This window comes from Notechis scutatus, chromosome 2 (genome assembly GCF_049901735.1).
Source record: "Notechis scutatus isolate UNSWTSFEM ecotype Mainland chromosome 2, rNotScu1.2, whole genome shotgun sequence".
Lineage (NCBI taxonomy): Eukaryota > Metazoa > Chordata > Lepidosauria > Squamata > Elapidae > Notechis > Notechis scutatus.
Genome location: NC_142010.1, coordinates 13,267,301 through 13,292,159, shown reverse-complemented (window position 1 = coordinate 13,292,159; position 24,859 = coordinate 13,267,301). Strand labels below are relative to the sequence as shown.

At 47.2% G+C, this 24,859-nt stretch overlaps 3 protein-coding genes across 5 annotated transcripts in view; 1 reads left to right on the top strand and 2 right to left on the bottom strand.

The window, feature by feature from the left end:
- The window catches only part of LOC113432426 (rano class II histocompatibility antigen, A beta chain-like), a 404,516-nt gene that overhangs the window by 80,323 nt on the left and 299,334 nt on the right, over nt 1–24,859 (bottom strand). The gene's annotated exons all lie outside the window — the stretch shown is intronic.
- Nucleotides 1–24,859, bottom strand: part of LOC113429092 (ral guanine nucleotide dissociation stimulator-like 2) — an 80,463-nt gene that overhangs the window by 38,891 nt on the left and 16,713 nt on the right. The window contains exons 2-3 of one of the 2 annotated variants that reach the window (XM_087953554.1): nt 19,047–19,161; nt 17,911–18,733 (exon numbers count right to left, since the gene is read on the bottom strand). In XM_087953554.1, the coding sequence (XP_087809680.1) occupies nt 18,528–18,733; nt 19,047–19,161 (321 nt within the window). In that variant the 3' untranslated portion in view covers nt 17,911–18,527. Of the gene's footprint in view, nt 1–17,910; nt 18,734–19,046; nt 19,162–24,859 lie in introns of those variants that run through there. The other variant, XM_087953555.1, reaches the window with a different exon arrangement.
- Nucleotides 5,530–7,695, top strand: LOC113431158 (DLA class II histocompatibility antigen, DR-1 beta chain-like; the record flags this gene model as incomplete). The annotated part of the gene is made up of 5 exons (XM_087958841.1): nt 5,530–5,869; nt 5,915–5,923; nt 5,988–6,098; nt 6,338–6,361; nt 7,478–7,695. Coding segments are annotated over 5 exons (498 nt in total), but the record flags the coding sequence as incomplete, so codon positions are not given.

The window sequence follows — 24,859 nt, the reverse complement described above, 5'->3', positions numbered from 1 at the left end:
AAACTGAGGGGCTTCCAGAAATAATGACGTCCACAGATTCTTCTTATCCCTTTTCCCTCTTTCATGTGGGGAGGAATGAACAAGTCCCTGGAAACTTCCGGTGGCCAGAGGACCTTGTGGCTGCCCTATTTGGGGACTCAGCCATGGGGTGGAGGAGGACAATCCCTGAGCTGTCCTGGTGAGGAATCCAGGGTTGTTGCCTGCTGGATCCTGGCCAGTTCCTCAGTTCTGCTTCGGAAGAGCCCAAAGCTTCAGGCTAGGGAAGCGGAACCCAAGCGCCTCTGCAGCTGATGGGGTTGGCGGAAGTGCTGCTCTGTGTGTGTGTATGTGTGAGTGTGTGTGTATGTGTGTGTGTGCAGGAAGAACTCAGAGGAAATCACAATTTTGTGGGAGAGGGGAAACACGAAAAGAGCCTTAGAAGTTCTGCTTTGGCCAAAAGAGCGATGGATCTGGGGCCCATGTTGGGTGACTGGGTGTGTCCAAAGACACAATTGTGGGACAGGGGGAAAGTGAGTGGGGAGCAAGGGGGAGGGGGATCCAGGCCATCCCAGGATAGGCGCCCTGTGAGATGCCTCCCTGCAATAGCTGGGGGAGGGTTGGGGCTCTGAGCTAAACTGGCATCACCAACCATCAGCTGATCTTTCATCATCCGCCCTCAACAGCCGGCAGCTGCCCAACCTCCCAGGGCCTCCCCTGGCTGAGAGGGACCAGCCTGCTTAGCCTGAGGATGGGAGACCACCAGGAAGCATCGGGGCTGCTGCAGAGGTTGAAACTCCTCCAAGACAAGGAGGGCGAACCTTTAGGCCCCCCTAAATCTCCCCTTCCTCAAAAGATTCACTTCCCTCTTTTTCCTCTTTCAGACTTGCCTGGTCCTCTCCCTGAAACTCTCCCCATCCCCCTTTCTCAGCTCCTGCCATTTGGAAGACCTCGTGGGAACCCAATTCCCCTTGTCCAGAGGGAGGAGGCAAAGTTATAGTGGACAGGAAACCCTAAAGGGGGCAACAAGGGGGTCTCACCTTCCCTGGTCCCTGCCCCTCCTTTAAATACAGGAGAGAGTGGGGAGGGATGGAGGGGGAAGAGGGAGCAGGAGGGCAGAGAAGAGGGAGGGAGGAGTGAAGGGGAGAGAAGAGAGCGAGGGGGAGAGGAAAGTGGGGAGGGAGGGAGGAGGGAGGGAGAGGAGAGCTAGAGGGGAGGGGCAGACTCTGGGAGGGCAGAGAAGCCATCAAGGGGGATGGGTGAGGCTGAACTCAGCCCCCTCCCCCATATTTGTATCTCAGCAAAGGCCCTGTGAACAGGCGTACAGGTGTACACACGCACACACATACAGGAGAGACTCTCCTTAGAGAAGCAGCAAAGAAGGTTATCATGCCCCTTGACGGAATCTGACTCGGAGGGGAGGCCGGGCAGCTGACAGGGAGCGGGAGTATGACTCTGTTGGCTATGGAAGAAACTGGGGAGGGGCACAGTCGGACTGGGCTGAGCAGGGGAGAGGTAGAGCAAGGGAGTGGGAATTTGGAGGAACACCCAGGCCCACCCCCTCTTCATTCTAGGGCATACAGGGAGGAATAGAGAAGGGAGCAATGTGAGTTGCATGGCTTACGGGGACTTAAAGGGCCCTGATTCCCTTCATTAGCTGCAGCTGGGAACACAGTGTTTAAAAAGGGAGTTTGCGCACAGCAAAGTTTCTGGAAGCAAATCGTGAGTTATCTTTGTTTGTCAAGGCTTATCTGGGTTCCTGGCATCTTCCCAACTGTGTGTGTTTTTTGGCCTTTCAAGGCTGCAATTCCTTCTCCTGCCCTGTCCAGTTAATGAAATAATATAAATATAAATAACAAAATATATTTTTCTGTCTTCTGCACAGTAGTGGATTTTTAAGCTGTGCAGATGCAGATAGATAAACTCAACAAGACGTCCATAACAAAGTACGTTTATTGGTTCAACAGGTATCCTCATAAATCACATTTGTGATGAAGTTCTTTTTTCATGACCAATCCTTTGCATATCTGCCTTGTAATAAAAGATGGTTATCTCCTAACCCATCTCCTAGCGATAGGAAGCAACTGCCATGAGTTAGGGAGTTCAGGCAAAAGTGAGCAAAACTCCCCCAACCCATCAAGGGTCAATGTAGTGACCTATCAGGATTACAGATGTCGTCACGTGATATGGACTACATTTTCCAGGCGACCTTAACTACATTTACCATGATGCATTCCCTTAAGGGGACAGCTCACAATTGCTACCTAACTATACAATTCCCACACACTGGCTGGACAGCACATATATAATTCATTAAAAATATTATACTACTACATGGTTATATCTATTCTCTGTCAGGCTCCATAAAACATTTCTTGCCATATTTTATCCCCTAATCATTTAGATCTTACATAAACATTTGTCTATTTTACTTAATTAATCTATTATAAGTTCTTATTTTCATATCTATTACATTTAAATAATTCCTTCTTATTCTAATTCTTAATCCCATCTCCTCAAAATCTGTTATATATGTTTTACTACAAATATACCTCATCATGTAGAGTCTCCCTCTTTTCCACTTCTTTTATTTTTTTTCTATTTTGTTCCTTTCTTTTAAAAAAAAAGTTTTTATTTTTTACAACAAACATACGAACAAAACATAAAAACATAAAACCCTCTTTCAATTATATACATACAGTGTTTCAGTTGGTTACAATCTTTTGTGCTATCCTTTTTTTTACCATTACTCACAAGTTATATAAATTCTCACCTTATCGATCTAGCTTATGCTTATATATATCAATTATTAAGCATCCATTTGACTATTTTTCCATCATTTTATATGAGATATTATAATTTTCATTATGATTTAATCTTATACATTCATCCAACGGTTATATATTTTATACTGTATTCTATATCAATCTTTTGACTTTTATTGTAAGGCTTACTAATCTATTTCTTTACCATGTCTTTTTATCTAACCATTGATAAAATAAATCCCACATCATATAAAATTGTTTATCCTCTTGTTCTCTAATTTCAAATGTCAATTTACTCATTTCAGCACAGTCCATGATTTTCTTAATAATTTCCTCTTGCATAGGTATTTTTTCATTTTTCTAATTCTTAGCAAATACAATTCTAGCCGCTGTTAAAACATTGACAATCAAATATTTCAATTCTTTACAATATATTTCCGGTATAATTCCCAATAAAAATATCTCAGGTTTAACATCTATGTGCTGTTTTGTCATTTTTTTCCAACCATGTGTGGATCGTAGTTCAATATCTTTTTGCATCCGAGCATGTCCACCACATGTGGTAATATGAACCAAGTATCTGATGACATTTCCAACATTTATCTGATTTATTCTTGAACATCCTTGCAATTCTAATCGGGGAAAGTGCCACCTGTAAAACATCTTATATAAATTTTCTTTATATGCAGTTGACATTGTCATTTTATAATTTTGAGATCACAATTTTTGCCATTTATCTAAGTCAATCCCATATCCGAATTTCCCCCCCACGCAATCATTGTTTCTTTTACTTGTTCTTCCTCTAATTTAAACTCTAGCAAATGTCCATAAAGTTTTTTGATTACTTTTTCATCAGTACCTGTCAAAATTTTATCTAAATCAGTCAACTTATCATAGATACCTTCTGTTTTAACATCTTTATCAAATCTAGATTGTATTTGCAAATATGAAAGCCAATTCATTTTTACACCTTGTTCTTCCAACGCTTGCATAGATTTCAGTTCACCCTTTTCATTCAATATCTCAGCATATCTGTTTGATCCTTTTTTATATATTATTGCATAGGAAAAACCTTCAATAATAGATAACCATGATGGAATTTTAAAATAATATTGCTTTTTTATCTTCTCCCAGTTTAGAAGCAATACTTCTCGAATATAATCTCTTCTAAAATACCCCTGCATTTTAGTTCCCTTATACCAGAGGAAGGCATGCCACCCTAACAGCAAGTCATGTCCTTCTAAATTCAAAAGTCTAGTATTCCTTAGTGTTATCCACTCCTTTACCCACATCAGACTCGTCGCTTGGTAGTACAATTCCCAATTGGGCAAAGCAAATCCTCCTATTATTCTTGCATCTTGTAGCAATTTAAGTTTTATTCTGTACTGTATTTTAGCACTATTTTGTTTAAATCTTCAAAAAATTCTTTCCCTAATCTGATTGGAATTGTCTGGAATAAGTATAAGATTTTAGGCTATACATTAATCTTAATTGTAGATATTCTCCCAATCAGTGATAATTGTAAATTTTCTCATTTTATCAAGTCTGTTGCAATCTGCTGTTTTAAGTTTGAGATAATTGCCCTCCTTAAGTGTGCTACATCTTGGTGTTATATGTATCCCTAAATATTTAACCTTTTTTGTGACCTGGATCCCCCAAAACTTCCAATTCTTTCTTTCGTCTTACTAACATGTTCTTTGCTAAAATCTTTGTTTTATCTTTATTTATTTTCAAACCTGCTACTTTCTCATACTCTTCTATCTTTTCTATCAATTTAGGTGCTGACTCCAATGGATCCTCTAATATAAATAGCAGGTCTTTTTCCACTTCTAACTATTGTCTCTAAGTCTTTCTTTTATATTAATTCATTGTTTCTTTGCTTGTTTATCATTTTCTATCATCCTTTGGCTTTTTCCCTTAATCCTTCCTCCATTTACCATCATTTTCTGATATTTTCTCTCCCATTTCTCAAGGTTTCCCCCCTCCCTCTTAGATCTCCACTGTGTATCTCCGTAACCACTTCATTTATCAGCATTCCAGTCTCAATATCCCCCCTCTTATGTATTATATCCATCATTAATATCTCATATTCAGCTTCTTTTTTCTTCTTGTGTTATTTGTTGTTCCTTTTGATCCATTTCACTGGTTTCTCTTTCTTCTTACTCCTCCCCCGTCTTTGTCCTTTCTCCTCCTCCTCCTCCTCCCCTCCTCCTCCTCCTCCTCCTCCTCCTCCTCCTCCTCCTCCTCCTCCTCCTCCTCCTCCTCCTCCTCCTTCTTTATATTCAGTTCCCAATTCTGGAGATTCTCCTGGACTCCCGAAGAGCAGGTGGCAGTCACAGCTAGGAGAGGGTCTGTAAGTCTTTGGGTTATTTGGCCACTTTGGCAAATAAATTTAATTAATAAGTACATGTACTAAACAAACAAACAAACGTGGTATTACACCTGATTAAAAGTGTGGTTCCATTTTCCATGAGATCCCAAGAATCCTCCGAATCCTGCTGTGTTTGTCCTCGTCTTCTGCATTATTTCTTTCCATCTCCACCACATCTGGCAGAAGGTTCCTTCCACCTCTGGGCGTTTCTAGCGTTTATCCCTGTCGGATTTGCCTATTTGGGGAATTCTTCCTTTTTGGAGACTGCAACTGATCCCAATCAGGAAGGGTTTCACTTTTTCCCCTCTTTCAGGATCCCTTTTAATTTCTTGCTGCAATTTACTTTGGAAGATGACTCAAAACACAGAATATTTTCAGGAGTGAAAAGGGATCCTGGCCTGAACTAACCAACTTGGTCTCCTGTTCTGGGCCCTCCAGTGCCTCTCATGTGCCTCCTTCTCTTCCTTCCCTCCAGCCAAGCCCACTGTCACCATCTCCCCCACCAAGATGGATCCCGCTTCCCCCAACACCATCCTCCTCTGCACCACCACGGGCTTTTACCCCCTGGAGATCGAGATCCAGTGGCTGAAGAACGGGAAGCTGGAGGAGGAGGGCGTGGCCTTCGGGGAGGAGCTCCAGAACGGAGACTGGACCTACCAACTCCAGGTGATGCTGGAGACCCAGCCCCAGCGGGGGGACGTCTACACTTGCCAGGTGGGGCATGTCAGCCTGGAGGCCCCCATCACCATCCAGTGGGGTAAGCCCCTCCCCCCCTCCCCTCCTGCCCTGAGAAGGGGGAGAGAACCTCCCTGTGGGGGGGAGCCAGAATGACCCCTTCTGGGGGACGGTGGGCCTGATCCTCCTGCTCAGGTGAGGCTCCTTCTTGGGCTCTGCCAGGAGCAAACTCTGGACAGGGATCATGGGGGCCGTGATAGGAGCGGCCTTCCTGGCTGTGGGGCTCTTCTCCTACCTGAAGAGCAAGAAAGGTGAGTCTGGGGGGGCTGGAGGAGAGGTTGTGGGGAGGGGACCATCTAGGGCAGGACTCTCATCGAGCTCAGCAGGTGGCAAAGAGGGTCTCCTTGAGGAATAGTTTTGGGAACTTCTGTTTGTCAAGAGGTCTATAAGGGAAGATCGTCCAACCTATTATGGGCTATCAGTGGGGAGGGGGACCCCCTGAGTCCTCCAGCCCATAAAGGATCCTGATTGGCTCTTTTTCTCCTTCCAGCCACTCCCATCCAACCTCCTGCAGGTGAGTTTCTCCTCTTCCTCCCTCATCTCAGCCCCTCCTACAAGTTATAGGTGTTTTTTTAATCTATTTTTTTTTAATTTCTGTGGATACAGCAAATTTTTGGATTTGGGGCAGCTTTTCCTTACAGAGACCTGAAAAAGTATTGCAATCAAAAAGAAATGCACAGAAAAACCCTAAAAGCCCAGAATTTTTCCAAGTTTTGGGGAATTGCAAAAGGGAAGGAAAGGAGGGAAGGGAAGGGAAGGGAAGGAGCACCCCAGGTTTACATTTCTCTCCCCCCGATAGTTTGTAAGCAACCCACCCATCCTGTTAGGCTCACTGTGGAGGGGGGGTCCTGAGGGGATTCAGGCATGGGGACAAATTCCACCCCTGTGGCTATTTTAAAAGGGATGAGTCCCATGCACTGTGGTATTTTGGGCCACTTCAGCAAATGGCAGGAGATGTTCCCAGCTAGACTGCTGATAATTAACACAGCATCTCAGGTATTGTTCTATAATAGCGTTAGCTCGTTCTGCAGCTCCGTCTGTACTCGGATGGAGGGTGGAGCTAAGCCCTTGAGAATGATGACCCTATGATCTTCATGAACTCCCTCCAAAACTCCACTGTGAATTGGACCCTTCCTCCCCCCCCCAGTCCCAGATGATCCTTCTTGGCTCTCCATGGAGACTCATTTGGGTTCACTAGTCAGAACCTTGACAGGCTGTTCTTCCTGACCCCGCTTCTCCTTGTGGGAATTCACACAATTTCTGGCCAAGTGACCCCCAGGCTCCTCCCTTTTCTTCATCCCCCATCCTGGCCCCATGTCCTTTGCTCATAGGAAACGCCTGCAGGGGGGAGGGAGGGGGGTCTCTCCTCTTGATTAACCCTCTAATTAAGACAAATAGGGAGAATCCCAGAATCCCCTGGAGATGAAATGGGGAGGAATCCCTGGTCCTTCCCAGCCTTTTCCTCCCTGAAATGGGAAGATTATCCCTCTATTTCTCCCTGCCTGTCAATCACCCCCCTGCAATGTGGGCCTGCCTTGGGGTTGGGGGCTGAAAGGGAAGAAAAAATTGTTATTTACACAAAAAATGTCTCTTTATATTCTAATTTTCTTCCCTGTCTCTTTTTCTGCAGCCCTCATGGATTAATCCTGCTCTCTGATGCAAAGGATATTTTTTTTCTTTAGTAGCTGATGATTCTTTGTCCTGTTTGCAACCTCTGAGAAATGGGGGCTGAAGGTGGCAGGTTGGAGGGAGGAGGAGGATGGTAGCTTCCTTTGGGGGCCTCCCTTTCTTGCAAGGGAGGGATGGAGACCATCTAGACTGTCCCCTGGGATGCTGGGCCGACCTGTCCGTCTAGGCCAGGGGTGGGCAAACTACGGCCCGCAGGCCACATCCGGCCCGTTGGTCTGTCCAATGCGGCCCGCCCCTGAAAAAAAATTGCTGCCATTGGTCTGTCCAATCCGGCCCGCCCCTGAAAAAAAATCGCTGGGCTTGGCGTATTGCCCTGTGCCGCGTGGCCCCCAAAGCTGCAAAACAGTGCGGAGCGATCTAGGGGTAGGAAAGAAAAGAAATTTGCAAAGGCCTCGGCTGGGAGTTCGAAATCACCTTCGAGTGCGACCTCTCCGAAGGTGAGTCCCCACCGATCCCCCTTTCTTTTCCGGGGCTTCCAGGCTTAAACTTTGCAAAGGCAAAGCTTGCAGGCTGGAGCGTCTTTCCGCCGAGGAGCGGGAAGGGTTCCACTCGGCGGGCGGGGCGGGCTGCTTGGAGCCACCTAAAGCTAGGCCGCTGCTGGTGGAGCCTTGCCCTGCCTTGGTGCCCCGTTTCCCGGCTCGGCGGTCCTGCTCGGGCGGCACTTTAAAAGCCTGCTCCCAGCACCCGAGCAACTTCCCAGCAACTTTCGGCTTCCTTTTAACTCGCAGGCGCTCGTGCCTCGCCCCGAGCCGCATGGCAGAGGGGAAGCCCGGCGGGCGGGCTGCTTGGAGGAGGCGACCCGGTGGTGCTCCGGCAGCAGCAACAGGCAGTTTTGCCCGGGCTCTGCTCAGGTGTCCGGCTGGGGCTGTCAGGAGTTGCTACCGCCGGCGCAGCTCCGTGCGGCTCCAGTCCCGCGTTGCCTTGGGAAGGAAAAGGCAAAACCAGGAGCCGCTGAACCTGAGCCTCCGGTGCCGCTGCTCCCATTGCAAAGCACCGCCGCGGCTCTTCCTTTTTGCCTTTCCCTTCCCGAGGCAACAACTCCTGACTCAGGGGGCCTCCGAGGGGAGGGGAAGGAGAAGAGGGTGGGGAAGGGTGGGGGGGCGATTCCCAAAAAATCTTGTGCTGACCCGGCCCATCTGTCAAATTTTAAAAGTCAATGCGGCCCCCGAGCCAAAAAGTTTGCCCACCCCTGGTCTAGGCCCTTCATCTCTCCTGGCTTTGAACCCACAGCAGCTTCATCTACATTATTCTTCTTATGAATCACTTCCCTTCCCTTCACTTTGCTATGAAAGAATAAACTTTAGAAGCAGTAAACCCTGGACTCCTTCCTTCCTGTTTGCCGCCCCCACAGGAGGCTCCTCCCTCTGCTGCCTCTGGATCCCAGCTCCTTTGGGGGTCCGAAGACAGAACGGGTTCGGGATGATGGTGGGCAGATCCAGGGAGTGGAAGGACCCCCTCCTGCTCAGAGGCTTCCTTGCTCTGCTTCCTCTCAAGCCCCCTTTGGAGGAGCACAATGCCAGCAGGCAGGGTCTTCCCTGAACATTTGTGGGGAGCCATTGGGGGCACCTGAGACCCCCCTACATTGACCCAGCCATTTCAACCATTTATCTCCCTCACAACTGGAGGAAGATCCTGCCCCATTTTGGTACCCCACACCCCCCTCCCTCCCTCTTTTGGGCTCAGATTCAAATGGTATAGACTAGACCTAAATGGTGTAGGCCCAAGCAGGGAGTTGGACTAGATGATCTCCAATAAATCCACCTGAAGCCTGCAGTAATAAATTAGTTTCTATAGTTTCGGTACATACCAGGCCTCAAGGCCTCTAGGCCTCACGTAGGCTGAAAGCGTACCAGGAACAGAGATCACCAATCAACAAACACGTCATCATGGGCGGATAACTGTAATGCAGGCGCTGATTTGTTACCTTGCACCTTTCACACTACCATGCATTGTAATTGGATGTTACTATGTGTGCACTAATATTCCTTCTCATGTAACTTAATGATTGGATAGAATTCACTGCTTGTGACGTATCACTGTGTGTTTTTTAATAAAAGAGCTTCCCGAACTTGTGATCGGGGCAGCTCATCCAAGATAGAACCTGCGTTGGTGTCTTTCTTGATGCATTCGACCACCCAGTGGGCAGCCTTCCAAATGCAGAGCAAAGCCGCATCTGGCGACCCCGACGTGATCCATTAAAAGAAATGGGTGCGTTTATCTTCGACTGCTTATCTCACCCGGCCGGACGAGCCAGTTGCAACCCAGGGACGCCGTTTCGTGTCACGGATCTCTCCCCAGGAATCTTCTGCAAAGAAGACATCCTCCCTTCAGGTGAGTATGGGCAGAAAGTTCTCCAAAAAGCAGATAGCATATTTGCAGGAATTAGGTCAGGAGAACTAACGAAGAGCTCAATTCGTATTCTTAGGAATCAGAGCAAAAATCTCCCGGTTCCAACTAAAAAGGACCTTATCACCCTTTTGACTTACATTTACACACAATGCCCGGCTTATCCGGAGAAAGGGTCCTTGAAAGTCTCCACATGGCAACGTTTGGGTGATTATCTTCATGATAACCCCAGGGCTCCGCCAAAGATTCTGACCACATGGAGAATAGTGATGGAATGTTTAAAAATCCATGGTTTAGCACTGACCAAAGCTCCCCCGGGTCCTCCTCCTTATACAGCTGAAACCAAAACAAAGGACGCTCTCCCATTAGAAGCATCATCTCCCACAGCTCCTAAACCCATAAATCCTCCTAACTTAAATTCTGCGGAAGATCAAACGCCCATGGGAGCGATAGCACAAGCCATGGCGCAGGGACGCAGGGAGGGCTCTCTTACCCTGGAGGAGCTCTCTCTCTGTCCTGTTGAATATGTAGGGGATAGAGCCGGAAATATGGTGCCTAGACTTCAACCTTTACCCATGAAATTAATCAGAGATTTAAAACAAGCCGTGGCCATGTACGACATCCAGGCACCATATGTCAGAGGCTTCATTAACACCATCAGCACCTCCTTTTTCATGTTACCCCAAGATTGGAAAGATCTTTTCCGTATGATACTGACTGGACCACAGTATGTTGTTTGGGAGTCAGACTTTCGCGCCGAAGCTGAGAGATTTGCCCGCAATCGTGGAGCGGCCGCGAGAGCGGATCAGATCTTCGGTGCGGGGTGATATATGGACTTAGCAGCTCAGGCGACTCTCCCACAACGTATTCTTGCCTCTATCAGTATCATAGCGGTCAAAGCCCTTGACAAAGTCGATGATCCTACCTCTGGCATCATAGGATCTTTTTCAAAAATTACTCAAGGCTCACATCAGCCCTATGCTGAGTTTGTAGAGGAGCTTCGGAAAGCCATTCAGAGGCAAATCTCGAATGAAGAAGCCCGTAAAGAGCTTCTGTTAAAACTGGCTGTTGAAAATGCAAATGAGGATTGCAAGAGGATTCTGCAGCCTCTATCTGCCTGAGGGGGGGGCTTCCCTCTCGGACTATATGTTTGAAAGTAAACAAGAAAGCAGCAAGGAAAAAAGAAATGGGAGGGCGACCCCTAGTGGGCTGGCCTTTCCAGAGAACACAGATTGATTTCACCGAAGTACTAACTCCATACGCATATCTGGGCTATAAAATGCTTTCAACTACTGCCTATCCTTCACTTCCCTCTCTGTCTCTACCTTCTCAACCCACTCTGGTTCAACTTCAGCAATATCTGGGTACCATAAACTGGGCCCGACCTTTCCTGTCTTTAACCACTGATATTCTTTCTGCATTATTTGAAGCCCTTACCTGGGGGAAAAAGCCTGCTGACATAATATCCTTGCAGCAACCTCAACTTCAAGCAATACATCACCACAAAGAGCTGAACTTGCTGCAACCATATTAGTCCTCCAGAATTTTAATGAACCCCTCAACTTGATCTTAGACAGCCTATATGTTACTCAAATAGTCTCTACTATTCATGACTCTTACCTCTCTCCCGCTATTGATAAAAACCTTCTCTCTCTTTTTGTTACATTGCAACACCTTATTGCACAGCGTCAACACCCGCTCTTTGTAGCACACATTCGTAGTCACCAACCCTTCCCAGGAATCCTCCAGGAAGGCAATGATGTGGCTGATCAAGCAGCTGCAGGCATCATGACATCACACACATTGACTCCTTGGGAGAGCCATTCTTATTTCCATCAAAACACCAAAGCTCTTATGAAACATTTCAACCTCACTATGGCCAAAGCTTCAGCCATTAGGCAACAATGCCCCACCTGTAGTCAACAAGCCCATTCCATTCCCTTAGGGGTAAATCCCGCGGGTTGAAAGCCTGCGAAATATGGCAAATGGACGTTACTCAGTTTCCTCCATTTGCCCCTGGAAGTATCTGCATGTCACAATTGATACTTATTCAGGGTTCATAATGGCGACCCCGCAAAGAGGAGAAGCCTCCAAACATGTCATCAATCATTGCATTCGCACTTTTGCATCGTTGGGACGCCCAAATGAAATAAAAACAGATAATGGTCCTGCATACACTAGCACAGCTATGTCAGAATTTTGTGCTAAGTGGCAAATTACCCACAAATTTGGGATCCCTTATAACAGTCAGGAACAAGCCCTAGAGAGGGCTAACTTAACGCTAAAAACAGCGTTAGAACGACATTTGATCAAAGGGAAAAGAACCCCTAGCCTCCCGGCGATGCAAGACACTCTTAATCTCTGTCTTTATACTCTCAACTTCCTCAATCTCTCAGGCACCCCTGCTATGACGGCAGCGGAGCGACATTTTTCCTCCCCCCCTTCCCCTGATTCTCCCAAACCACAGGTATACTACCGCCAACTGCCAGACCCTACTTGGAAGGGCCCTGCTGGTCTCCTCACCTTGGGTCGCGGCTACGCAGCTATCCAGCTTCCAGATCGTGTCCTGTGGGTTCCTGGACGACACGTCAGACCATACCACCCCAAGGTAGAAAAATCACCACCTGCAGAAAAATCACCACCTGCAGACATATCATCATGAATCGTCTCGTTGCCTTGCCGACCCTCTTCCTCCTTCTTGCTGCACATGCCTCCAAGGTCTCCATTCCATCTCGAGTGACGTACTTTACGACAGGTACTCCCCTCCTGCTGACCTGCACTGCATCTGGGGACATTTTCCCCCCTATCTCAGATGGTCAACACTCCCTCAGCCATGGCTCCACATCTCCAGCAATGCCTCTTTCCAGATCAACACCTTTGAACGCCCTCCTCGGACTACACTCCTCATACTTCGTCCTACTGCCACTGCCTATTATTGCTCTGGTCGACGCCTCTATGATTCCATACATAACATCTATGACTCATGGACAGTCCTCAGACCCCGTTCACCCCATCGTCATCACAGACAGTTCGTGAATCAGCCTGACATTCATGCTCAGGCCCCCCCCCTTTCTACATCGGGTTAAGAGATCGCAGAATCCCACCAGCGTGTCAGATGGCTGCACCCCCTGCCTGACCAAAACCACACGAGCAGGCTTCATTCAACTAACTCTCATCTACCATACCCAACAACCGCAGAAGTGCCTTCCTACCGGAAAAACTTGCCAAAACAATGGGACCATGTACCATCTATGCAAGATGAACTCAAAAACCATTTGCTACGATCCCAAGACGGCTGTTCGTCTCAACGTTACCTTATGGGTGGGACTTCCAAGAACCTCTGGCAGATCTGATCCTGAGGGGGAGGGAAAACTTTATTACCTAAACCACACCACCGTGCTCAAGGACGGTTCTAACCCAATTGTTTTAACCTTTGATGTTTGTATTGCTTGTTCTAAACCAGGGGACATTCATGCGGGTCGGTTGACTGGAAAAGAACATACGCTCACAATCATAAATATTTGTGTCCTACACCCATCAACTGGGCCACAGGGAACCCCAATCAATGGGTCCCTTGTGGAGGTTCCATCGAGTGCTCAGGTTGGTCTTGTGTCTGTGATTATACTGGGGGAGGGTACAAAGGCTGCAATCATCTGTCACATTTCAAACGAATATCAGGGTCTACCACAGACAATAAGGTAGAAATCACCATCTCCAGACAACACCCTGCCTTGGATACTTATGGTATAGGGATTGATGGCACAGGATCGGATCCAAACACTTACATTACCATAAAAACCGAAGTGATATATGAAGGTAAGGAAACATCATTGGGTTGGTCGGTATATAATAATTTAAGGAAATTAGAAAAAGCCCTGATACCAGTGTAATTGCAAAAAACTTGTTCATGGATATGGCAGAAAAAATTGCAAAACAACTTGCAATAACCAATTGTTTTGTCTGTGGGGGAACCACCACAGGAGAACAATGGCCATGGCAAGCCTTGGAAGCCTCACCATCACTGTTCAATAACATGTCTTCTGTAGGAAACATAACAGCTAGAACAGTTTCCGATCCACTTATCTGGACAATTACCACCAACTTAATTGGTAGAAACTGCTTTTCCCGAAATGGGTCCACTCCAGTAGGACACCTGCTTAGGTACATGGGATAACTCCTACCAGACTTGGACAGCACCTGACAATGCTACCACCACACCTGCCAAGTTCAACACCTCCCACCTCCCCTATCTCAATGACACAACATCTTCCCAAATTTGGACAGCCCCAAATAACATGTATTGGATTTGTGGTAACCTAGCCTATCCATCCCTTCCTGCAGATTGGCAAGGGTCATGTGCATTGGGGTGGATAAGACCTTCCTTTTTCCTCCTCCCGATCTCCATTAAGCAAGAACTAGGCATCCCTGTGTATGATACATTATCCCGCAGGAAAAGAAACACCGATAATGCCTTTGCAGGCTTCCCCTGTCAATCAGAATATACAGGGGATACCTGGAGCTCAGAGAGAATCGTCTGCACCTTCGGCGTGGCTACTTGGGCCCAAGACGGGTCCTGGGGGTACAGAACCCCCATATATATGATTAATAGAATTATTCGCTTACAAGCTGTTTTAGATTTAGCTGGCCAACGAATAGACAAAGCTCTAAACACTCTAGCAACTGCTACAGACAAATTGCGCACAGCTGTTTACCAAAATCGCTTGGCTTTAGATTACATACTAGCCAAAGAAGGAGGGGTGTGTGGTAGGTTCAATCTTACAAATTGGTGTCTTCAAATTGATAAAGTTGGCAAAATAGTAGCACAATTAACAACTGAGATGCGACAATTAACCTATAATCCTAATCAAGTATGGCAAGGTATTGATCTTAAAAATATTTTTAGTTCCTGGTTCCCAAAACTACCAGGATTACAAGCTATAGTAGCTCTCATAGGTATGATTGCTTTAGGATGTGTTATTCTTCCATGTGTATTACCAATTTTTATTCGCACTATCTCCAATAGTCTATCCTTGTTAGCTGAAAAGCGCGCCATTGCACAGGTTAATGCCCTCTGGGAAAAGGAACCTCTGTACAAAGTCATACCCTCAGAAGACCCTAATGCGTGCGCTCGCACGAGTTTTTGCATGGGCAGTGACGAAGATCCAGAAGAAATTTCTTTCTATAAAACTAAAACAGAGGAGATGCAGTAATAAATTAGTTTCTATAGTTTCGGTACATACCAGGCCTCAAGGCCTCTAGGCCTCACGTAGGCTGAAAGCGTACCAGGAACAGAGATCACCAATCAACAAACACGTCATCATGGGCGGATAACTGTAATGCAGGCGCTGATTTGTTACCTTGCACCTTTCACACTACCATGCATTGTAATTGGATGTTACTATGTGTGCACTAATATTCCTTCTCATGTAACTTAATGATTGGATAGAATTCACTGCTTGTGACGTATCACTGTGTGTTTTTAATAAAAGAGCTTCCCGAACTTGTGATCGGGGCAGCTCATCCAAGATAGAACCTGCGTTGGTGTCTTTCTTGATGCATTCGACCACCCAGTGGGCAGCCTTCCAAATGCGGAGCAAAGCCGCAAAGCCTTTCCTGGTGTAGAAGACATTTGCCACGGAGGGAAGACCAGCTCTGCGGGAAAGAGGGAGGGGGTTCAATCGGGCAGCCCTGAGTGGAAGACCCTCCCTTCTCCCCAACATCTCTAGATGCCCTTAGGTAGCCCTCCAATTGAGCCTCTTCCCCTCCAGAGGTCATCCAGACTGGCTCTGCAGGACTCCAGCTAGATCTCTAAGGGCAGAATTTCCCCCTCCCAATTCCTCATCTGGGGTCTTGGGGCCACCACAGCAAGAATCTTTGTGTCGTTAGAGAAAGTCTCTCAAACACGGGGAAGATTTGGGCTCCTGTCGGCAAAAATCTCCCCTTGGAAAACAGCGTGCAAGAACTTGGAGAAGGGACAACACCAAATGTATCAATGACAGGAAAAAAAATTCAGGTTTCCTTAACAAAGAAAAGGCATTGTTGCTGATAGATGCTTCATTGCTCAGGGGAACTGAACCAGCTAATTTTTAGAGAATCAAGCAAGGGGGGTTGGCTGTTTCCCAGGAGCAGCTTTCAAAGAGGCGACTGAGGGGCTTCCAGAAATAATGACGTCCACAGATTCTTATCCCTTTTCCCTCTTTCATGTGGGGAGGAATGAACAAGTCCCTGGAAACTTCCGGTGGGCCAGAGGACCTTGTGGCTGCCCCACCTGGAGACTCAGCCGTGGGGTGGAGGAGGACAATCCCTGAGCTGTCCTGGTGAGGAATCCAGGCTTGTGGCCTGCTGGATTCTGTCCAGTTCCTCAGTTCTGCTTCGGAGGAACCCAAAGCTTCAGGCTGGGGAAGCGGAACCCAAGGGCCTCTGCAGCTGATGGGGGTTGGAGGAAGTAGTCATGCTCTGTGTGTGTGTGTGTGTATATGTGGGGGTGTCAGGAAGAACACAGAGGAAATCACAATCTTGTCGGGAAGGGGAAGCATGGGAAGAGCCTAGAAGTTCTGCTTTGACCAGGAGAGAGATGGATCTGGGCCCATGTTGTGTGACTGGGTGTGTCCAAAGACACAATTGTGCGATGGGGAAAGTGAGATGGGGGAGCTAGGGAGTAGGGGGGATCCAGGCCATCCCAGGATAGGCGCCCTGTGGGATGCCTGCCTGCTGCAGCTGGGGGAGGGTTGGGGCTCTGAGCCCTGGCCTGATCTGGCATCACCAAACATCAGCTGATCTTTCATCTTCCGCCCTCAACAGCCGGCAGCTGCCCAGCCTCCCATAGCCTCCCCTGGCTGAGAGGGACCAGCCTATTTAGCCTGAGGATGGGAGGCCACCAGGAAGCATCAGAGCTGCTGCAGAGGTTGAAACTCCTCCAGGACAAGGAGGGCGAAGCTTCAGGCCCTCTTCGAACTTGCCTCCCTCAAAAGATTCCCTTCCCTCTTTTTTTTCTTTCAGCCTTGCCTGGTCATCTCCCTGAAACACCCCTCCTCCCGCCTTTCTCAGCTCCTGCCGTTTGGAAGACGTCGTGGGAACCCAATTCCCCTTGTCCAGAGGGAGAGGACAAAGTTAGAGTAGAGCGGAAACCCTAAAGGGGGCAACAAGGGGTCTCACCTTCCCTGGTCCTTGCCCCTCCTCTAAATACAGGAGGAAGTGGGGAGGGACCGTGGGGGAAGTTCGGAAGACGGACACTCAACCTGGCCGGTGGGTGAGATGAATCGCACCTGGACTTTCTCCTGCTGAGACTCACCGGCTTCCTTTTCAGGTGGGTAGGTAGAGGCCATCTAGTCTGGCCCATGCTTGCCTGTCTCTCCAGAGCCCCCAATCTCTCCTGCTCAACAGAGCCCCCTCCCCCATTCACACCAACAGCTGCGACCCTCCACCTGACATCCTTCTTGCCCTTAGCCAAGGCCACCGGATCCAGGAAGATCCCAGAGGATTCAGGATTCTCCAGCCAGCCTGGGACCCCCTTCTTGAGAGATGACCCACCCTGGTCAGCAGCTTCCCCACAACCTTTATGCAACCCCACTCCCCCAAAAACAACCCAGCTCCCACCACTTGGGGAAGGAGGACCAGAAAATGGACCCTTTCACAGACTCTCGGAGGGCAGAGAAGCCATCAAGGGGGATGGGGGAATAAAATCAGCCCCCTCCTCCATATTTGTATCTCAGCAAAGGTCCTGTGAACAGGCGTGCAGGTGTACACACGCACACACATACAGGAGAGAATCTCCTTGGAGAAGCAGCAAAGAAAGCTATCATGCCCCTGTCGGGAGGCCGAGCAGCTGACTGGGAGCGGGAGTGTGGCTCCATTGGCTGGGGAAGAAACTGGGGAGGGGCACGGTCCGACTGGGCTGAGCAGGGGAGAGGTAGAACAAGGGAGTGGGAATTTGGAGGAAGACTCAGGCCCACCCCTCTTCATTCTAGGGCATGCAGGGAAGAACAGAAGGGAGCAATGTGAGTTGCATGGCTTACAGGGAGGAAAGGGCCTGATTCCCTTCATCAGCTGCGACTGGGAACACAGTGTTTAAAAAGGGAGTTTGCGCACAGCAAAGTTTCTGGAAGCAAATCGTGAGTTATCTTTGTTTGTCAAGGCTCATCTGGGTTCCTGGCATCTTCCCAACTGTGTGTGTGTTTGTTGGCCTTTCAAGGCTGCAATTCCTTCTCCTGCCCTGTCCAGTTAATTGCTGCAGTGTGGTTTGTGTGGATTTTTAGCTACAGTTTGCATGGACTTTGTTTTGGACTGAATTTCCTCCACTTAAAGGCTGTTCTTGGGAGAGTTTTTTCTGCAGCCGAAGGGAACTGGACATTGGGGGCAAAGTTGGAGGTACTAAAGGACTCTTCTTACTTATGGGACTGTGTTGCCACGCCCCACCCTTCAGTCACCTGAGACCACCTGAGGGACCTTTACCAGGGCTACTCCTCTCAGCCCCACGATCCTTCCTGCCTTCGGGTCCTCTGGGCAGTGGAGACTCTGAGACTCTTGCACAACTTGGGGTGCTGCTGAAGGGCCCCCCCCACTTCATGTCCTGGGTGGAGCTCCCAGTCTTGGCCTGGGGTCCCCAACAGAGCTGTGTGGGTGCCCCCCTCCAGAGCTCCTCCCCCTCAGAAAAGAGCCCGGGCGATCCTGCGGCCAGTGGCCTTGATCTTTGGGAAGGTGGCGCTGATGTCCATCTCCCTGGCTCGGGGGCTCCTGAGTGGGGGGGTGGGAGGGCGGGTCTTCCTCGGTGGGCCCTTGGGCCGGAGCAGGAAGTCCAGGCTGAAGCCATTCCTGGCGTAGAAGACGTTTGCCATGGGCTGGAAGACCAGCTCTGCGGGAGATAGAGGGAGGGTCAAGGAGGAAGACACCCCACTTCCCTCCTCCCCAGCAACCCCACCCCTGCAACCCTCCGCCCACCACACACCAGGCCTCAGCAGGCTGCCCCTCTCAAATCTGAACTTGAACACAGGTCTCGTGTGTGCAGAGATGTTGCTTTCCGGAATCAGATCTGCAGGGACCCCAGCAGGTCAGGGTGACTTCCAGAAAATGCTCCATGTGGCCACAACACATTCACACACACACCCTGGTCCTCGTTGTGGGGCCATCAGGCTAGCCCCACCGACAGCCCTTCCCCTCTTCCTCACCTCGGCCATCCGGCAACAGCTGCACCAGCTCGTAGTCATGTGCCAGATTCGTGTCCTGGTTGTGTCTCTCCAGCACCTTTGCCACCACGGTGGGGGCCTTATCCTGGCTTGTTACCTGGGGAGGAAGATGGAGAAAGGGGGTCAGTCGGCCAGCCCCGTTGATGCCTCCCCCAAAGGCAGAAATGTCACCCAGCACTTGCCAAGCGAGATCGGCACCTATTCTGACCCAAGCCTTGTTAAAAAAACACAAAGTATGTATAAAAGCAAACATCTTTTAATGCGACGCTGTGAATTCTGTGCATTCACAGCCAAGTCTTTTAAAACTCATTGTCCCAGATTCAAGGTTGCAAAAGGCTGCCAAGAACGAAAGACTAATTGCAGATAAATATCCCAAGCCAGAAGTTTCCAAAAAACAAACTGGAGGATGAGGACTCTGAGCATAAAGAACTTCTTTGCTTCCTGCAAAGAAGCCAACCCCGAAGGCTGGCTTTTATCCCTTATGGGAGAGGCCATCATCACCTGCCAACCTTACTCCGGAGTTGGCCTTGATGCTTTAGCTGCTCTTTCCTTTGAGCATCCCTGTGTGCATGCGCACTGGGCACAGGCTCTTCGGGGTCTTCTGCATCACTGTTGCCAGCCTCCACAACCTCCGAAGGGAGCACCCCACTCTCCGATAGTCCTGGCCCCATCCCTGCAGCACACGTAGGCCCCTCGTCCGAGGCTTCGCTCTCCGAGGCCTCAGCCATCCGCACCTGTTGCTGGCAAACCACAACAGCACCCTTCCCATGCTTGGTCTGCCTTGTTCAGCATCTGCAGCCCTTGCAGGGACCTCTAAGTGGAATGGCGGTCCGGTTGGTTGGTGAAAAGAGCTCAACCCTGCTTGCTAAAAACTGGAACTCAGCCAGGATTGATTGAAACCCAGTGTCAGCCTTCAAGATCTACTACTGCTTTGCATCTTTGGCTGCCATAAGTAACGGGGGGCAACATCTGGGAAGAGAGCTGGAGGTGTTACATTCTTGTGTTGTGTAAATGAGGAGAGGGGAGTATAAATTCCTGCTTAGGTTTCTATTTCTCGCTTAGCTTTCTTTTCTCTGTGCAGCTGCAAATCTTTATCAAAATATGCCAAGGTAGGACTTCCGGTTTGCAAGCTTTCGGCGGCGGCAGGGATTCGCGACCGCGTGATCCCTGCTGCGTTCGCTGCCAAGGTTCCCCCGATACATTTGGATCTGGGGATATAGCTGCCACGTAGAGGCAGCTGAAGACAGGGGGGTCTGGCAAGGGGTTTGGGGGTGTCGCAAACCCCTCCCCAGCCGGCTAAACCCCTTTTCCTAGGTGGAGGAACGGCGGTCAGCAATGGCCGCCACGAAGAAAGCTGCAGCCGGACAAACAGGTGCAGGAGGGAGAAAGCTGGAAGAAAAGTGAAAGTTGCTTCTAACCGGGACAAGACAGGAGAAAGTGACCTGGAACCTTGAAGGCTGCTAAGTATATATTGTTCCTTGTGAGAGTTACAAGCTGCGAATACTCTAAAGGGGAAAGTTTTTCTTTGTTCTACTCTCCTTCCTAAAGTGACAGCGGAAAAAAACAAACCTTTTTGGCTGTGAGTGGGAAGGGAGAGTGAAAAAAATTAGAGCAAAATTTGAAAATAAGGAGAAGATTGCCTAGCATTGCAAAGAGTTGTTAAACATTAAAAACTTCCAAAAAATATATTTGAAAAGGATTTGTGATTACTTTAACCCCAGAAAGAGAAAGTCAAGAAGAAGAAGGTATCTAAAAGAAACAGTCTGTTTGGATTGTTTGGTGATTTTGGAACCTTTGGAAATTACTTCTGATTAAATCATCTGGGTGGTTGTTTGGAAAACTTTTTCTCTACACAATGGCATCATCTATGGATGGATTGAAACTTATATATCAAAAATATGAAAGAGAAAAACAAGGAGGGGAAGATGGTCTTGGCACTATTTTTCAATACTTAGAAATGGCGGTTTATACTTATGTGAAGCAGAATGAGGATGATGGGGACAAAGAAGAAGAAGAAGCCATCTTTGATGAACAAATGACTTTGATTGGAGAAGGGAAAAAGCAAGAGAAAAAGGAAAAAAGGTCTTTAAGATCTGGAAAAACAGCCCAAAAGAGAAGAATAAGGTGAAAAGGGGACATTATGTTAAGAAACAACAGAAAGGGGGAAAGCAGAATAAAAGGGAGGTGGAGAGACAAGGGGTTAAAGAGGACAAGGAGAAGAAGAAGCAAGAGAGAAAGGAAGGGATGAGAAGTCCTAATGGTGGGGAGCAAGATGTTAAGAAGCAAAAGTTTTTTAGAGATAATGGATAAATCTTATTGTTAAAGGATTCTAGAAAGGTACATAAGATTGCATTTTTATACTTGTATTTAGAAGTAATCATAGAAAATTAGAAATAATATGTAACTTAAAATGTGATAAAATATTTAACATAAATTAGTGAAATTTTTGGTTAAGAAAAAGGGAGTACTGTAATGAAACATGATTCAAGATTGTGATGTGGGCGGGGTAATAATCTTTGGAAAGCATAAGTGTTCCACAAAGGCATGATATTTAATTGAAATGGATACAATGTTTAAGATATAAATGATTGTTAATATTAATGATTAGAATATGGTATACTAGTGAATTTTTGTGAAATGAGATTTGAAGTAGAAGAAGGAGGAACATTTTAATGAAATATTGAGCTATAATATGTGATGTGGGGGGAATAATTATGGAAAATAGGGCTCCCATAAAAGTATGTGATTTAATTGAAAAGCAATGAGTTAAACGTTTAAGATATGAATGAATATCAATACTAATGAATAGATTTGTATTATTTTGATAATATAGTATAATTTTAGAATGTACCAGACAGAATCCCAATGTATGTCATGTGTTTTATATTAAGTATTATAAATATAGGGAAAGAGATAAAGGCATCATACTCCATATAGTGTACAGGAGAAGTCTTTCTTCTTTTTTAAAGAAGAAAAATAAATGGTTGGCTGGAATAGAACAGACAAAGAATAATAAATATTATGATACGAATTGAGAGGAGATAAATAAAATAAAATAAAATTGAGAAAATTTAAAGGAGAGTAGAAGTCATATAGAAAATTGAAAATGTTAATAAGATATGAAATGGTATGTAAAATGAATATGAATTTGAATTTGTGTCTGTACCAAGAGTTTTAACCCAGGACTAAGCAACTTTCAGAAAAGAGATTTTTATGCTTTTATGTTTTGTGTTTATGTGTATTTATGTATTGTTTGTCTTGAAAATAAAACTTGTTTTTTTTAAAAAATATATATATATGCCAAGGTCAACGGACAGAGACCTCATCACCACCTGAAGATGTCCACATGATCATATTCACAACTTTTAATTGGAAGAATCATTTGAACTATGGGGGTGGGAACAACTTCATCACTTTGTATATGTGATCTGCGCACCTAATTTCTCAGATTCAGAATTCTACTGATGCTACCACTTCATTTTCAGTAAAAGATATATTTTCTCTAATCTAAAGAGTCTAAGTATTTCTTTCTTGAATTTTGAATGGAGCACCACCTGACACCCAGAGAGCTAAACTACAAACATGGCGGTTTGCTTCGTTTTTAAAAAAATAATTGCTTATTTATTTATCTTTTTATCGTCTGTAACCTGCCTACCCTAATCAGGGAGACGGATGGCATGTCAATTTAATAAAACTAATAAATACTGGTAGTCTTTGACTTACGACCATAACCGAGGTCAAAATTCCTGTTGCTAAGCGAGATGAGTGAATTTCGCCCATTTCTACACCTTTCCTTGCCACGTCCCTCAAGTGAATCACTGCAGTTGTTGAGTGAGTAACCTGGTTGTTTAGTTGATTCTGGCTCCACCCTTGACTTTTACTTGTTGGGAGATCGCAAAGGGGATCCCATGAATTCGAGACACTGTGACTGTCATAAAGATTGAGTCACTTGCCAAACATCTGAACTTTGACCAGGTGACCACGGGGAGGCTGTAACTGTCGTTAAGTGTGAAACCCCAAGCCCTACTCCTCCCCGCCCCACTCACCAAGATGCTCTTGTAGAGCGTGCCGTTCTGCAGCGCCATGCTGACCCGGATGATGCAGCAGTCTGAGGGGAGGCACCGCCCTTGTTTGGGGCCTGGGGGTAGACGGAGCCGCCAGGAGGCTTAACGGCGGTGGCCCTTGATGAAGCCGCACCCTGTGGCGGGGAGAGGGGCCAGGCCATCCCGGGGAGGACGGAGGAGACATGTCCAGGGCCGAGACGGAGGGCCACTTGCCCTGCGGGAGACAGGAAGGGAAGTGAGGCAGCGGGGACCGGCACTGGGTTCAGGGAAAGGGCCCTGGGGGTCATGCTGGCCTGGGGCCCTCCTGCTTAAAAAAAAAGGATTCCCTGCTCCCTCCGTGCTGGGGACCACCTTCCTCCTTTTTCATCATGCTCTTCCTTCCTTGTCCTTCCTTTCTTCAGCTCCTTCCTCTTCCTCTTTCTTCTCCTTCCTCCTTCCTCCTCTTCCTCTTTCTTCTCCTTCCTCCTTCCTCCTCCTCCTCCCCTTTTCTTCCTATTTCCTCCTCCACCTCTTCTCTTTCCCCTCCTACCCTCTCCTTTTCCCTTCCTCCTCCTTCCTCCTTGGTTCTCCTCCTCTTCTTCCTCCTCCTCCTCCTCCTCCTTTTCTTCTCTTCCTCCTCTTTTCTTCCTATTTCCTCCTGCACCTCTTCTCTTTCCCCTCCTTTCCCTCCTTTCCCCTCCTTTCCCCTTTCCTTCCTCCTCCTTCCTTCCCAACATCTCCTCCTTCCCGACAATGGTGATGAATTAGGAGAGTTGGCTAACTGTCAGGATTTTGACAATTAACCCTATTTAAATCATGAGTCTCGAGCCAAACTCCAAAATGATTTATTGGGAGTTAAAATGTGGCACTGCCTGGGTGTAGCTGACTCTGAGACACATCATTCATCGCCACCCTTGACCTGATTTTCCCACACCCCTGGTTGTATCGTAATTCATATTCTCCAATGGGATACATCCATAGCCAAGAGTCATCAATCATACTCTGCAGTTAGAAGTTTGCGTGGCAGAAACTTTGGTCACCTAGAAACTATCTCTGAAAACATTTATGGAATGCAAGCTGCCCACTGCTTCTCCCTCCCTTTCTGTTGGCAACTCTAAAAGACCACAGAAATATTTTATGAGTTGACACTTATTTTGTTCTTTCACAAAGTGGCTAAATTAGTAGGCCAGTGAAATACTGCAGACGCGTTTGACAAAGTAGACCACAATCTACTTTTAGGTAAGCTAGAAAAAAGTGGGATAGACAGCATCACCACCAGATGGATTCGCAACTAGCTGACAAACTGTACTCAACAAGTAGTGCTTAATGGTACTATTCCTACATAGAGGGAAGTAAGCAGTAAGCAGTGGGGCTACAAGGTTCTGTCTTAGGCCCAGGACTCTTTAATATCTTCGTGCCGACTTAGATGAGGGAATAGAAGGGGAACTTACCAAATTTGCAGATGATACTAAGCTGGCAGGAATAGCTAACACCCAAGAAGATAGGCTCAAGATCCAGATGGATCTTGACAGACTAGAACACTGGGCCATATCTAACAAAATGAAATTCAGTGTAGAGAAAAGGAAAGTCCTACACTTAGGCAAGAAAAACTAACTGTGCGGTACAGACTAGCTCAGTGCCAATAACTGTGAGAGGATCTTGGAGTCCTAGTGGATAATCCTTGAAATATGACCCAGCCGTGAGCTGCAGCAGCCAAAAAAAGCCAACTCAATCCTAGGCTGCATCAACAGG